The sequence below is a fragment of the Stylophora pistillata genome, chromosome 8 (genome assembly GCF_964205215.1).
Source record: "Stylophora pistillata chromosome 8, jaStyPist1.2, whole genome shotgun sequence".
Lineage (NCBI taxonomy): Eukaryota > Metazoa > Cnidaria > Anthozoa > Scleractinia > Pocilloporidae > Stylophora > Stylophora pistillata.
This window is the reverse complement of record NC_142526.1, coordinates 32,507,630-32,524,598: the sequence shown is the minus strand read 5'-3', so window position 1 is coordinate 32,524,598 and position 16,969 is coordinate 32,507,630. Positions and strand designations below refer to the sequence as shown.

Here is a 16,969-nt window from a genome sequence, read left to right as displayed (position 1 = left end):
GATAAAGCACAGTTAGCATTTCCCCATCAGCTAGAGTCCTTTCAAGCAAGAACTTTCGCCAAAACCAACGCGTTTTGGAAAGTTTAGCATTGGAAGCTTATTTCCTTGTTTGGAAATGTTGTGAAGCCAGCTTAATTAAAGTGCTTGCCAAAGTAGTCAAGAAATTGTGAAACCGCCTCAGAGAAAGTTAACAAACTATTTGAATTATTGTTCGTTTGTTTTTTGTTTTGTGTGTGTGTGTGTGTGTGTGTGTGTGTGTGTGTTTTATACCATTTCTATGATTTCCTCGTGCTAGACATTTTTTGTTTTTGTTTTTTATTTATTTGCGTCTGTTTTTTAAATTCATATCGTTCTTACAATTTCCTCAGTCAAGATCTTTTTTTGTCTCTGAATGCCGTGACGTTATTCCTCATTTTGATATTTCGGTTGGTTTCTTGTTGTTCGATTGGTGTGGCTTTTGTAAAATTTTCAAGTTTCTTCTCTAGAAGTTTAGTTTTTCCTATTTTTATACACACAATTTTTTTTTTGCTTAAATGTTTCCATCTCAGTGCTGGCAGGAATCAGCGAAATGCTATCTACTGACCAATGTGTCTCCGCAACAAAATCAACTTTTGACGTGTCATATTTATCGGCTAAAAATGAATTCACTACAAAACATACAACACGATTGAAAATCTTCAAACCCAAATTCTGCAGAATCAGTTTAGTAATGCCTGCACGAAAAAGGAAACTAGACGTAGGTTTTCTTTTAACGTAGTTCTGCATCAGGAAAACGTTTTCAATTTGAGAACATTTCGAATTCTAAATTACTATTTTTATGATCGCATCATAAACAGATGCTTGTAAATACAACAAACGCGACCCAGTGTAAATTTAAATGTGAACTGTAAAACTACGCCTCTGTGAAAGTAAAATGCCTTCCAAGGTGGCAGATGCTAATAGTTTTGATATAAGGTTAGATTTAAATGCTATATTTTTAAGATCATTAATCTAGAGTGTTAACATCTTGGCAAGAGATTATAAATTGTTTTTGATTTCTTGCTTCCAAGGAAGCATTTGTTTTGTATTCAACTCAATGACGCTTTAAATCGTGACGTCATAGTACGACTATCCGTACAGATTTTCCGATTTGGAGACTGTAACCTTTAGGTCGGTACGTTATCAAATTGTCCTAGATTTTTTTTTCTTTCGAGGAGAAATTAGGAATGGATCTCTTCCGTGGAGGAACGAATGACCTGATTAGTTATAGAATTGGCAACGGAAAGTGTTGAGTGGAAATATGGTTTATGGCATGATTTGGAAGTTATGGTCAGATCAAGGCATGAATCAATATCCAGAGCGTGAGAGATCTGGCAACGAGATCAAGTGGGGTGAGTGTTCAGTGTTAAAAAAAACGTGGAGGAAATTTTAATTGGCGTTCAAGCGGACGAGAAAACGTGTCTTTCCGAATTTCTCTGGTATTGCTGTTGTATTTGTGCTGCATTTTAAGTTTCTTTCCTTTTGACATCATTGAAGTGACACGAGTTAGAAGGAACTTGAGTAATCATCTAAAACGTGAATGTGAGTTACGAATTTATTATCTAAAGTGATGACAATTTTACTATTGCATTGTAATTGGTTTGTGATCCGTTGTTCCATATTTGTAAGATTTAGTTGAATTTGTACCGCACTCTTCAGAAGAAAATAAGGTAATTGTTCGTGCGTACAGATAACGTCAGAGCTGGAAGCCTGTCGTGTGCGGAGAGTATAACAACTACTCGGACTGTAGTCGGATGGGGTTCGTGAAATATCGGAATCACGAGAACTAAGGCTCGGCGTCCTATGTGGCAGTATTTGTACGCACGAGAAATGATCAAACCGAAAGGCACCGTTTAAGGAGAAAATATTGGTTTTAAGGGGTAAAATTTATGCCAAACTTAAGTATTTGAGTTGTTTCAAATATCAAACGCTTGACCCTGTGAAGAAAATGGCTAGAAGTTTTTAAATCTTGGTATTTATGAGTAGTATTTATTAGAGGTAGTTCATTGTCTAGGAGAAATCACTGCTTTAGGGTTTGCTTTTGGTTCATCATTTATTTCACTCTTTATAAATGCCCATTATCATAGCAAACGTTTTTTTTGCTTTAACCAATCAAAAAGTGGAGTTGTCGACCCAGGCCAATGAAGCTTTAGAAGCGTAGCGTGAAGTGAAGATGACAATTCCCGCGCTTTTTGTTGGTAGTATTACCACATCGCCGCGCTTTCCCACCGGTTGGCTCTGTGTTTTGATTGGTCTGTTGCATTTGGGTAGATGATATCTCTTACGTCATTGGCAGCTCTCCAAACCAAGCAATAGGGTTAAATTTAGTGAATAGTTGTTACGCAGTGATTAAAGATCGCAACATTTAATGTGATATGAATGAGTTGTTTGTATTCAAAAACAATATTTCTTATTCCCAATTTGAGATTTATGGTTCGCCAATGTAAGTATTATGCATGAATTGAAGGCTTTTTTCTCATTCCTAAGGGAGTTGAAAAAAGGAAACAAAAAGAAAAAGAAATTCCTTCGAGGGGCATCTCGGTATCTTTTCGTTGAAGTTGGTGAGCCCATTAGAGCAACAAAATAATTAAAAAAAAAAAAAAGTTAACAAACAACCATGGACCATAAAAATCGTAACCCATCTTATTTCATCCTTAAAGCACCAATTTTATATTTTGATTCAGAGAAGCTGTGCAGACCAGAACATTACAATAACTGGTCATTATTATCCAACTGTGCTTTGCAGAGTTCAAAAAGCGCCCGAGACGAGTACAAATATTACGCGAAGCATATATATTCATATATATACATATAACATATATATTCGTCTACAAGCCGAGATATTGCATGCAGAAGTAAGTAACAAAACAAGTATCCGCGAAATTTTCCCGCACTGAAATAACAATTTGGCGTACGCCGGCGTCTTGGATACTAAATCTCTCATTAGACGATTTGTTGTGCAGTATCGCTGTGTATCTTTACTCGTTGTTCGTACTTTGACTCGCCCTATGGGCTCGTCAAAATACGACACAACTCGTAAAAATATTCAGCGATACGCTGACTCGGTGGTGATTAGGGCGTCAAGCTAAAACATCAAAACGGCCTCAAATCGCGAGGAGAACAACACAGACTACTCTCTATGAAGGTAAGACTTTATTTCTTTGATTATTTCACACAACTTTACATTTACGGAGCTCAAAAGCAAGTCCAACTAAATCACTATACAAACTCTTTAATAATCCACTGTGAAGAGCCTGTGACAGAGCGTAGGTCACCTGTGGTTGCACTGTTATTGCAGACTGTCAAGTAGCCGCACCGACGCCGCGCCCGGATCGGCAAGTAATTCATGGCAGTCTCCATATAGACTCCCTGTTACCCAGTCTCCATATAGACTCCCTGTTACCCATTCTCCCTGTGTACCCACTGTACCCTGTGTACCCATGTGTACCCTGTGTACCCTGTGTACCCATGTGTACCCTGTGTACCCTGTGTACCCATGTGTACCCTGTGTACCCGTGTGTACCCTGTGTACCCTGTGTACCCATGTGTACCCTGTGTACCCTTGTGTACCCTGTGTACCCTTGTGTACCCTGTGTACCCTGTGTACCCTGTGTACCCATGTGTACCCTGTGTACCCTTGTGTACCCTGTGTACCCTTGTGTACCCTGTGTACCCTGTGTACCCTGTGTACCCTGTGTACCCATGTGTACCCTGTGTACCCATGTGTACCCTGTGTACCCGTGTGTACCCTGTGTACCCGTGTGTACCCTGTGTACCCTGTGTACCCGTGTGTACCCTGTGTACCCGTGTGTACCCTGTGTACCCGTGTGTACCCTGTGTACCCGTGTGTACCCGTGTGTACCCTGTGTACCCGTGTGTACCCTGTGTACCCGTGTGTATCCTGTGTACCCGTGTGTACCCTGTGTACCCTGTGTACCCGTGTGTACCCTGTGTACCCGTGTGTACCCTGTGTACCCTGTGTACCCATGTGTACCCTGTGTACCCTGTGTAGCCATGTGTACCCATGTGTACCCTGTGTACCCTGTGTACCCTGTGTACCCATGTGTACCCATGTGTACCCTGTGTACCCATGTGTACCCTGTGTACCCTGTGTACCCATGTGTACCCTGTGTACCCTGTGTACCCATGTGTACCCTGTGTACCCTGTGTACCCTGCGTACCCATGTGTACCCTGTGTACCCGTGTGTACCCTGTGTACCCGTGTGTACCCTGTGCACCCTGTGTACCCTGTGTACCCTGTGTACCCATGTGTACTCTGTGTGTTCACAAATGAATTATGAATAACTTCTTATGAATTTATCAGCCCGGGGGGGAAATCCCATATAAAATGGACTGGGATGCTCGTCTCGAATTTTGAAATAAACTCCTAAAGGAGACGAATGTATGCGTGGCCCAACCGTTTTTAGACCCCTAAAGGAGACCATTTCAATATTTAATAACATGAATCGAGTAAATAAAGCCTGGAGCAATTGGCTCTTGAGTAATAGGCTCCTGAAAAAAAGAATTTTTACATATATTTTTCATCGCGTGCAACCCTAAAAGATACCTTTACGGCTAAATGTAATTCAATTTTTCCCAGAACACCCAAAGTGAGACCATTATCTTGAAATTTACAGCCCTAAGCGAGACAATGAGCATCCCAGTCCCTTTTATATGGGAGTCCCCCCGAGATGATTGGTCGGTCAGTTCAAATTGAACGTTGTGCACGGTTACGTCAAAAAAGCCAACAGAAATTAAACAAATGGTTCCCCAACCATTCCACTTCAATTAACTACGCTCTTTTAGGGGTACAAAGGAAGAAATTAAGAGAATAATTTAACGATACTTATGATTTACGTTTTTTTTATTTGTTACAATTTAATTACAGTTGCGAATCATTGTATCCCGAAATGACTTATGACATAACAAAATGTCGAAGTTGGAATGTCGAATTAATATAGTTCAAAATCATGTTTACCCTTGATTAAAAACCAGATTAATATAACGCGAACTTTTATGAGTGATTTATGGCGGCTAGCTAATGTTTTGTGCGTATTGCAAAACAGTTTCACTTTATATTCAATCAGATGAAAACACAGGCCACAATGTATGATCAACGAAGTTTATTGTTCTACTAGGCAACTGAGTACTACACAGACAATTAAGGGGCGTGTTGCCCATTGCCCATCATATCCTCGCGCGATTTTGTTGCCTTAAAAGAATATCTTGAATTTCACACAATAAGCCTTTAAAATTATTATTTGGATTCTTAACACTGAAAATTGTTTCAAAAGCAATAGTTTTTTCTAAATATCATCGCGGAAGTCAAGACTGCTCAATGTTTACTATATTTGTATTGTAGATAGTACCATTTGATATGGCATTAGAACAATCAGTCCGAACTCGCTTAGTTATCAAGAACTGAAATGCCATAGTTTATGGCAGCTAGCAAATGGTTTGTGCGTATTGCAAAACTGATACCTATTTTTTTTCAACTTCGTCGTTTCCAAGCCATGTTCATCTTTTCCATCCCTAACCATCGCGGTATCTTTCTGGGTTATTTGTTCCCCTAAATGTTTGTCACCCCCTTTAAAGTAGAATGTTACTGTTTTCTTTTATTTTTTTTAGGTAAGTTTTTATATAACAAAACTTACTTATAATGTTGTAACGTAACTCCCCTAACTAACATTAGTCTTCGGCATTTTACAAGAGTTTTAATGTGACAATTAAAAAATGTTCTTAATATTCCATGTCTAGAATTTCTTCTTGTCTAATTCATGTCCGTTAACACTTTATAACATTTTGAAGGAAGGAAATGGCCTCTAGTAACACCACTTACAGCAATAGGACATTGAAGCTTACAAACGTCGGGAAGAAAATCTTTTTCTGAAAGCCAGCAATAGTTTTACTTGAAGTATCAAATATGTACATGGAGAATTGTTTTCTGCATGTATATATATATATATATATATGTATAGAAATATATAAATTTTCGAAAAAATTGCTGGATGTGTGTTGTATTTAGTTGCAGAGTTCTGCAATATGCAATGATGACAGTCACCCTGATCATGGAATGGCGTTGGTTTCTCTCCCGCACTTCAGATGAAATTCCCAATCACTGAAAAGATAACAAAAATGATCATTCCTTCAGAAATAGTTCTAACTGTATACTTAATTGGCGTATTGCTATGTTTGGTTGCAGAGAAACCAATATTAAAGTCGTCTATTTTTTGTGACTGTTTACTTCTAAAAATGCGAATAATTCAGATTAATTCTCTTTAACTTCTACTTCACGAAATTTTAGTTCTGCCCTCTGGCCACTGTTAGTGGCATCTCATCCATTTATATGGTCATAAATTTTTTCTTTCTGAAAAAGATCCATCTTTTTCTAAGCAGCAATATATACGATTCCAAGCTTGTTTTTCTGTCAGCAAATTACCTTTGACTTCTTCTTCCTGGATCGTTTAGCAGGCAGACTCTGTTCTTTTTCTGTAAGGTAGTCCTTTAGGCTATCCAGTATGTTTCCTGTATTAACGAAATGATCAATCTGGTTTAGACATACCCCTACATGGAAAACTTAACCAAGTTACGATGAGAAAATATTTTCAAAAACAATCAAGGTATGACACGCGGGACAAGCAACACACCATGACAGACGTCTCCTCTCCCAGTTTTCCAGAGGGAGGGGGGCCGACGTAACATGGCGCGGGATGGCGGGACTGAGATGAAAAAAAAAATGGCGGGAAGCGGGACTTGAAAACCCTATTATAATTCTACCTCTTCTTGATCTTTTTTTAGAGCCAGATGGTTTGTTTTGTTTGTCCATGGTTTCTGTTTCTGGAGGGAAACAAAGATAAAAAGAACCAAGGAAGGGTGGATAAAGAGAAAAGAGGAAGAAAAGATCGAAGACATTTAAAGTAAAAAAAAAAACCCGCTATTACAATTTCGTGCGTGCAAAATATTAATGTCACCACATGTTAAAAATTGAGTGACTGGAACGTACAATTCAACTTTTCGTATTGTTAGTATGCTGGGTAACATCATGATTTGTAGTGATATTTGGCATAAATAAATACCATGAGATATCTTTAACACTTTTATACGTCAAGCGCGAGCTTTGTTTCTGCCAAAATATATAAATGTAATCATGCTGTTATATGTTTTTAGTAAATGCCAAAACATATCATAGTATAATGTAAATTAATAATGTCATAACTCTATTCTCACCTTTTACCGCATTTACTAAAAAGATATCATCAAGCTCCTAGAACAGACAAAAATTTACTCCTGTTAAAATGCAATAGGATTCACCTTTGGGTTCGCCTATAGCCGGAAAACTGGATCTGACCACACTTATTTTAATAGAGGAAACAAACAAAAACATTCACCATTTCCTCTCCTGCGTTTTCCTCTACGACAACTGGATCAAAGTAACCTAGACACAAATCAACCAATCGCACTTTTTGAACAATCATAATTACAGCATTTGTATGGGGACAATAAAATGTTTATTCTTAATACGTTTACCTATGAAAACCATCATGCATACACTCATTACTGTAAGTCGTAATTCAATATTAATTCTTGATCTATACCCGTTTCAATGTTGTCTTCTTGTGCTTGGTTGATGAGGGTACACAGGGTACACAGGGTACACCGGGTACACAGGGTACACAAGGTAACCTGGGTACACACGGGTACACAGGGTACACAGGGTACACAGGGTACACAGGGTACACACGGGCACACAGGGTACACAGGGTACACACGGGTACACAGGGTACACAGGGTACACACGGGTACACAGGGTACACAGGGTACACAGGGTACACACGGGTACACAGGGTACACAGGGTACACACGGGTACATGGTACACAGGGTACACAGGGTACACACGGGCACACAGGGTACACACGGGTACACAGGGTACACACGGGTACACAGGGTACACAGGGTACACACGGGTACACAGGGTACACGGGGTACACAGGGTACACGGGGTACACACGGGTACACAGGGTACACAGGGTACACACGGGTACACACGGTACACAGGGTACACACGGGTACACAGGGTACACACGGGTACACAGGGTACACATGGGTACACAGGGTACACTGGGTACACAGGGTACACACAGGGTACACAGGGTACACAGAGTACACAGGGTACACAGGGTACACACGGGTACACAGGGTACACAGGGTACACACGGGTACACAGGGTACACAGGGTACAGAGGGTACACACGGGTACACAGGGTACACAGGGTACACAGGGTACACAGGGTACACAGGGTACACACGGGTACACAGGGTACACAGGGTACACACGGGTACACACGGGTACACACGGGTACACAGGGCACACAGGGTACACAGGGTACACAGGGTACACAGGATACACAGGGTACACAGGGTACACAGGGAGAATGGGTGACAGGGAGTCTATATGGAGACTGGGTAACAGGGAGTCTATATCGAGACTGCCATGAATTACTTGCCCCCGGATCTGTTAAAACAAGATGGCGACTCGAATGATCAGGTTCGCTTTCGGCGAAAATGCTTTGGTTTTTTCACAGTTGCAGAGTGGCAGACGTTAGGTTCTAATTTAATTCATCGGTAGTTAGGAGAGTAGTGAACCCAGATCGTCAATAATTTGATTGATGCGAACAGAATGTTGTCCAACTGCGCTGTACGTCCCCTACGCCGAAGTCTTGCTTCAAATCATCCGACATGTTTTAAATATCTGCGTTCTTGTATACTTTCTTTTTCACGTTCACTTTGCATCACCCGTTCAATGGAAGCATGGACTATTGACGAATATGGTTCCAACGACGTTTTAGAACTGAGAAATGTACCACTACCCAAGCTTCAAAGACCAACAGATATCTTAATACGTGTACGCGCTGCTTCTGTGAATCCAATAGACTACAGAATGCGAAGTGGTTACGGTCAAACTTTGTTAAATTTATGGCGTAAGGCTGAAAAGGTGGACGAATTTCCGCTGATCTTAGGAAGAGATTTCTCCGGGGAAGTGTTGAAAACAGGAAGGTTGGCCAGACGATTTCAAAAAGGGGATGAGGTAAAATATCGTGTACACTAAACTTATCTTTTTCAAGCACGAAGCTGTAATTTTGCTTTGGTTGGCTGACTGTGAATAGACAGTGCATGGTGTTCCAAGGCGAGAGACTGTCAAACTTGTAATGATTATTAATACACGTTTCAATTTGGCTGTAGTTGCTATTGTAATAAGTATGAAATCAGAAATGAGCTGAGTTGTTCATTGAAATATACTAAATGCCAAGTTAAAATAAGTTTTGAGAAGATTACAAGAGGCGCCTCAAATATAACCAACGATGAGGTAGAGGATGTCAAAGTTTCAAGGTGACTGATTTAGTTGATTTTTTGTACAGTTTAGACTAAATAATTTGTTATTCTCCACCTTTGCCTAGGTTTGGGGAACTCCAAGTGTAATTTCTGGAGGGACACATGCTGAATTTGTAGTTGCCAGCCAAGATGAGGTAATTTGATTCTAGTTTATTTTTTAAAAAATGTTGATGAAGTGTAGATCAATTCATTGCTGTTGGTATTAAAAGCTTTGTTTTCTGTCATGGAATATTGAACAGTAGATCTCCATGAAACCTTTGACCTGGACCCACCAAGAAGCAGCATCTCTACCATATGTAGCATGCACAGTGTGGACAGCTCTGGTCAGCAGAGCAGGCCTTAAACCAAACGAGTGCCACAAAAAAAGGCAAGTAAAGCATCTAAAGTAATTGCACAAAGGAAAGTTGAAAACATTATATGGAAATGAGTTGTGCCAAACTAGTTTCTGGGGCAGGAATTTAGAATCTGGTCTTTTCTGCAATTGCTTAAATGCCCTCCACTCGCAAGGATCAGTTTTTCGCATGTTTTTCATTGGCAAGTCAGATGAAATTTATCTCATTAAGAAATTATTTATCATCTTGGATGGGCTGGTTAAGGTAGATAGCACCTTTATGTTTTTTCATTGTCAAGGACAGGAAACTATATGATATAGTTGTGTCAGAGGTATCACCCTGAATATTCATTCTCTATAACTATGGGTGACCTTGAAAAGTTTTCTGAATGTTTCAAGGTACATCCCCTTGTGCTCTGTGCTATTAGTTAAATAATAGATATGTCCTGTCAAAATAGTTCTAGGGAAAGTGGTGTTTGTTTTTACATGAGGATTATTTAGAAACTTGGTCCAAGTTTTTTTGTATTTGTCCTTAGATAGATTACATACATACATACTTTATTGACTTTCCCCAATGAGGCTTTTCAAAGACAATATCCTAAATAAATACAATTTAATAATGACAATAGAATTTAATAATGACAATACAATTTAATAATGACAATACAATATAATATGTAATGCATAATATTAATCTACAAAAATTATTGCGTATTGTATTAAGTGATGCTTAAAAATGTGTGTGGAATCAATAATCTTAAGAGTGCTCAAGATTATTCCAAATATTAACTGATCTAAAATAAAGGGTCTTTTGACCACTACTAGTTTTAAAGAGGGGAATATGCAACATTTGGCAGTTTCTGGTCTTACAACTGTTGACCTCGTCGCGTTTGATAAATTGGGAGGAGAGGTTTTTTGGAGCTTGTCCTGTCATACATTTGAAAGTCATTATGGTGTTGCGAAGATATAGTTTATTTGCCACTTGGAGCCAGTTGAGTTCTTTAAGAAGAGGCTTAACATGCTTGTAGTTGCGCACACCACAAACAATGCGACAGGCAAAGTTCTGTATGCTCTGTAATTTCATTATGTTGCACATGGAGGTATTTGACCATACACTTGAACAATAAAACAATTTGCCAAAAAACTAAAGAATTAATAATCGTCAGAAGGGTATGTTTGTTAAAAAATATGTTTGGTACGATTAACCTGATTAAGTCGATGCATACAGGAGGATACAGTTTTGGTTACATTTAAACAAATGATCTTGATTGATCAATAGATAAATAGATAGATACAATATAGACAGAGTGGTGTGGTTATAAGATAGATAAATAGATAGATACAATATAGACAGACTGATGTGGCTATTAGATAGATAGATAGATCCAATAGATAGAGTGATGTGGCTATTAGATAAATACATAGATACAATATAGACAGAGTGATGTGGCTATTAGATAGACAAATAGATAGATACAATAGACAGAGTGGTGTGGCTTTTAGATAGATAAATAGATAGATACATTATAGACAGTGATGTGGCTATTAGATAGATAAATAGATACAATAGACATTGATGTGGCTATTAGATAGATGAATAGATAGATACAATATAGACAGTGATGTGGCTATTAGATAGATAAATAGATAGATACCTTAGACAGAGTGATGTAGCTATTAGATAGATAAATAGATAGATACAATATAGACAGAGTGATGTGGCTATTAGATAGATAAATAGATAGATACAATAGACAGAGTGATGTGGCTATTAGATAGATAAATAGATAGATACAATATAGACAGTGATGTGGCTATTAGATAGATAGATAGATAGATAGATACAGTATAGACAGAGTGATGTGGCTATTAGATAGATAAATATATAGATACAGTATAGACAGAGTGATGTGGCTATTAGATAGATAAATAGATAGATACAATATAAACAGAGTGATGTGGCTATTAGATAGATAAATAGATACATTATAGACAGTGATGTGGCTATTAGATAGATAAATAGATAGATACAATATAGACAGAGTGATGTGGCTATTAGATCGATAAATAGATAGATACAATATAGACAGAGTGATGCGGCTATTAGATAGATAAATAGATAGATACAATATAGACAGAGTGATGTGGCTATTAAAATAACACTGCAGCTGAGAAGCTGAATTGATTGCATGAATACAAAAAGAATATGATAAAAAGATAAACATCAGAAGTGTGATCTACAAAAATTATGTAAAAACTATGTACATGTAAGCTAAGTAATCTATATATTATCGTATTTATTCATCTATAAGCCGGGCGACTTTTTAACAAAATTTTACCAAAATCTCGAAAATTTAAGCCAGAGAAGGGTTTTGCGGCTTATAGCCGAGTGTTTATTTATTTATTTAATGATTTGTACCAAGTACTGGAGCAGAAACAATAGGACATGGGTCCCCTATGAGGTTTAAGCTCCAACAAACCCATCTATCCCACCCCAGGGGAGGACATCCATCACACAGTAATCTCGTGTGTGGGAAATTAACATCTCCTACCCCTAACCCTGCAGGAGACGGGACCTCCATTTATTCGTCCCTATCCGAGAAGACTAGAATATCTAACCATTTCTTGATGTCATAGAAAGGTAGCATATTCTTCTCAATTATTTTAAGACCTTGAGTGTTGGGTTCGAACCCTCGACCTCCCACACAACAGTCCAGCGCTCTATCCATTGAGCTAACTGGGAGGCGGTCCAAACATAATATTTCGAAACTGCAAATTCGAAGGAAACATATATATTCGTCTATAAGCCGAGATATTACATGCAGAAGTAAATAACAAAACAAGTTGAAGTTGGTCATTGACTTTATTTATGTGGTTGCTTTCAAAGGAGGGGTTTGTTGTTTTCAGTGCATAGTAAATACGGCTCACTGCTTGCCCTCAGCATCGGCGTGGAATTCGTCATCCATCTCCTCCTCATCCGCTAGTTCTGACATTTCTTCTGAGTAGATTACTTTGTCTTCCATGCTGTCTAGAGTATTTTAGAGATTCTGCAGGTTTTGAACAAGTGTATAGATCTTGCCAAAGTGTTTTAAGAATTTCGAAACTGACCAATCAGAATTGCCCATTCCCATGATTGGTAAACAACTCGTCACATGTTACGGTGTTGAAATTTGCGAATCACGTAAAAAGAAAACTTGCATTCACTTGGCTTCTCTGCTCTGTAAACCAGTAAAGTAATCTCTCATCCAGCTGTGGATGTTTTGGAGTGTAATGGCCCATCGTTGCGTTTCACTGACATCTCGAGCTCTCCATTAAAGAGATTCTCTTGATCTTTCCTCTAGCAACTCTGATGACTTACTCTCTGGTTATCTCAGAATTGTTTTTGACAGCAATACTGCACTAAAACTCTTTTCTGTTTCGAAACTTTTGCGTTCATTTCAGTTTGTTCGAGAATGGAATTCTCTGAATATGGCCTCAGCTTACAGCCGAGTATTTTCAATTTACATGTTCTAAGAACCTTCCAGATTAAAACAGAATAAAGTTTAGGGTCTCGGCTCATTGACGAATAAAACAGTATATACATGTATAACCATTGAAAAATACATGTCTGTTAGTCTTTTGGGAAATACAGGTCAGTATTGGTTAGAAACTTCAACTTTTAAGGTTAAAATGTGTTCATAAATCTTTAACGTCTTTGCTCTCAAAGTCTGTTGAAGGTTGTACCGTGGGGTGTGTATTGGTAGTAGTAAGTGTCCAGAAAGTGGATAATAATGTCATGTCTTTTTTTCAGTGTTCTTGTCCTTGGTGGTTCAGGTGGAATAGGAAGCTTTGCCATACAGGTATTACTGGGCAGTACTTGTCAAATTTTTATGTTAATGGTGGTAATCTCAGGCATTGAGCACAGAGGAGAGTATGGTGTTGTGGTGGCAGAGCATGTACACACTCAGAGGCCTTCTCTCTGTTCCTTTCTCATAGCTGTTAAAGGCCTGGGGGGCATACGTTGTAAGCACTTGTTCCAGTGATGCTGTTGAGCTTGTGGCTGGTCTTGGGGCAGATCATGTAGTTGATTACACTGCATCTAACTTAGAAGATGAACTGAAAATGGCTGGAAGGTGAGAACTTGATGTATTGGGTTTGATAAAGTAGAATGTAGCACAATGCAAAACTGAATGAGATTTCATTGGATGGTTGACTAATGAAATTTGGGACATCTATTTGGCTATCTCACCACAGGGGCAAACATAGATGACATCATTGCCAAGCTATGTGCTTATGGGTCCTTACTATTTATATAGACCAGGAGTTCAAGGATCAAAACATGTCTATTAAATTCACTTAAACAAGCACCACTTGAAAGAGTTCATCTGGCCCATGACACACCTCAGTTACAAAACATTCTTAAACAGAATGAGTGGATCTCAAATTTCTCCTTGTTTGTAAATTGATACCTATAACAGTTTCCATTTTGGAATCAGAGTATGAGCATTAAAGACAAGCAAGTTTTAAAGTGCACTTAGACCCCCAAATTTTTTTGTTTAAGGAAATAAGCGGCTTTTTTTAGTATTTCTATGCAAAAATTTTGTTATTTGCTAAAATCTTCAATTTTCTGTGCCCAGTCAAAATATGGAAAATCGGCCACCATCTTGGCTCACGACTGAGTTTAAAGAGGAATGGTTCTAGCGGGTAATGTGACGTCAAATTGAGAACATGAAAGTCTGCATTTCCCACATTTTCACTTGTTTGGGAAGGTTGTAGTCGATATTGTCTGAAAATATGCCGACTAAGTGAGTTGTAGGAGGATGTAGCAACATGCGAAATTTGCAAGAGGGTATTGCGCTTCATACATTTCTCATACAAGACACCTAGTCGGCATATTTCGGACAATATTGACAACAACCTTCCCAAACAAGTGAAAATGTGTGAAATGCAGACTTTCGTGTTCTCAATTTGACGTTGCATTACCCGTTAGAACCCTTCCTCTTTAAACTAGGTCATGAGCCAAAATGGCCGCTGCTTTTCCATATTTTGACTGGGCACAGAAAATTGAAGATTTGAGCAAATAAAACAATTTTTGCACAGAAATACTCCAAAAAAATATGCTTATTTCGTTAAGCAAAAAAAAAAAAAAAATTGGGGGTTTAGGTGCACTTTGAAATACTTATGTGATTATCAATTCCAAGGTGCAAGTCCAGTCGCTTACAATACTCCTTTTTCCAACACCTTTCAATTGGTCTTTCATAAGACCATCTGTTTACTCAAGGCTGTAAGCTATGTATGTAGCATTTTGCTGAACATAATCATGGCATTTCATTCTAAGTGCAGTTCATAATGGCCAAAGCTTATTTGTCATTTTCATGTGAAGTTTCTTAATTTGTTTTCAGTTTTGATGTAGTTCTTGATCCTTTTGGAGATGTGGGCAGACAGTATGCCAGACTGCTTTCAAATTGGAAAGGATCGGTTTTTGTGACACTAGCCCCACCTGTCCTGAACAATACTGATAAACTAGGTACTGGTCTAGGACTCCTGTCTGCAGGGCAAAATTTAGCATCAACTGCTATTCCAGAGGTAAAATTATGAAATATTTGATAGTAGAGAAAAACCTAATCCTCAACTCCAAGAATCTAATTGTCAATTCTTCCCCCTAGCTGATACACATTTCCTTATGGATTTGATTAAGATAACTTCTAAATAATACATTGGAGAATTCTTGCTACCTGTTTGCTGGATAATGTATGGAAATTATAGGGAGAAGTTATTTGTTAATCACTTCTGATGAGTGTTAAACTGGTACAAATTTTACATTATATATTTCTCTTTAATTTGACAACAGTGTTGTTTGCTTATAGCAAACAAAGGAACACAAAGGTGAAGGGGAATGATGTTAGGCTCAAGTGTTCATCAGATCTTTGTTAATAGAGTATTTTTTTTAACTACAGGCACTATGCTATGGAAATTTAGTTTCTTGGGGTTTCTTTAGTCCAAATGGTCCAGCACTGGATCACATCTGCTCACTGTGTCTGTCTGGGATGGTATGTAGTACATATTTGATTCTACATCCCTGGAAACTCATTAGTTTTTTTTTTTTTTTTTACCACATATGATTTTAGATGAAGGCTTGACCAGTGCATTTATTAATGGTATTACTTTACAAAAAATCTAGATTGTAATCTTACTTAGTTCACTGCTAAATTAAGTCAAAACCATTTTACTTGTAGATATTCATATAGGAATAAGGTAATTGGGGAATAAATATGCAAACTAGATGGGGTCAACATAGCCATATGAGTCTGGGGAGAGAGCATGCATCTTATTAAAGGTAGTGGACTGATTGTGAATTAATGTCGAATTGAATACTAATCCACAGGCAACTCAAACCCTCCTTACTTCTAAGAGGTTCAATTCTGTTTCTTGAAATCACAGGATTATTGGCTTTTTTTTTTTTTACAATCACTGTATATTGTAAGAGTTCATCATTGTGTCACCTTGACTATTCTTATTTCATCAGGGATTGTGGTGAGTTAGTTGTATTTTCACCCAGCTCATAACAGTGCCTGTTAAAATTTGAATACATATTCCCCGAAACATGGAAATGGGTTTAAGTTACAATGTTGCACTATCAGTTGAAGGACACAGAACATAACTTTGATTGAGTTATTTTTATTTTCATTTCATATGCCCAAGATGAAGCCTGTTGTTCAAGAAGTGTTCCCATTTTCGAAGACAAAAGAAGCTTATGCAAAACTAGAAGGTGGACATGCCAGAGGAAAGATAGTCATAAATATGGATTCTATTGATACAACAGGAAACAAAACTTGAGTTTGATTTTCACAAAACTGCTGTCTTAAGCTGTTATTTAGGATTTGAGTGAAGGACGAGGTCTACATTCAAGTTAATCAGTAAATCAAAACCACTTTTTCCCACAAGTTTATGAATTTTTTATTATTAGAAAGTCTTCAGTTCATGTGTTATGTACTTCATCTTTGGTGTCAAGATGTTTCAATTAAAAATAAAGAGAAGTTAGACACCTCATAGTTGGCATTTGTGCAAAAGGGGCATGCAAGAGGGGAAGAGAATCATCAAATGGTAGAGACACATCCAAACTCTTACCATCTAACTTTTAACTCTGTTTTTTACCCCTGTTGGACTATGTATTCAACTAGGACTTACCTTATATAATTCATTGTCAACTGAATCAAAATGTTTTCCAGTCATGATAATATTTCTAGTCA

At 38.0% G+C, this 16,969-nt stretch overlaps 1 protein-coding gene and 1 long non-coding RNA gene across 2 annotated transcripts; one reads left to right on the top strand and one right to left on the bottom strand.

The window, feature by feature from the left end:
- Positions 1-4,342: 4,342 nt before the first annotated feature.
- LOC148725884 (uncharacterized) lies at positions 4,343-8,108 on the bottom strand. Its single transcript, XR_015990281.1, has 5 exons — positions 7,407-8,108; positions 7,246-7,282; positions 6,796-6,855; positions 6,458-6,543; positions 4,343-6,136 (listed from the first exon to the last, which is right to left on the bottom strand). It is a non-coding gene; the product is annotated as an uncharacterized LOC148725884 (long non-coding RNA).
- A 425-nt stretch (positions 8,109-8,533) lies between these two features.
- On the top strand, positions 8,534-16,769 carry LOC111328615 (NAD(P)H oxidoreductase RTN4IP1, mitochondrial). The gene is made up of 8 exons (XM_022933091.2): positions 8,534-9,104; positions 9,475-9,543; positions 9,652-9,776; positions 13,531-13,579; positions 13,716-13,852; positions 15,122-15,305; positions 15,677-15,769; positions 16,422-16,769. The coding sequence occupies exons 1-8, from the start codon at positions 8,697-8,699 to the stop codon at positions 16,554-16,556; spliced, it is 1,200 nt and encodes a 399-aa protein (XP_022788826.1). The 5' UTR covers positions 8,534-8,696; the 3' UTR covers positions 16,557-16,769.
- The last annotated feature ends 200 nt before the right edge of the window (positions 16,770-16,969 follow it).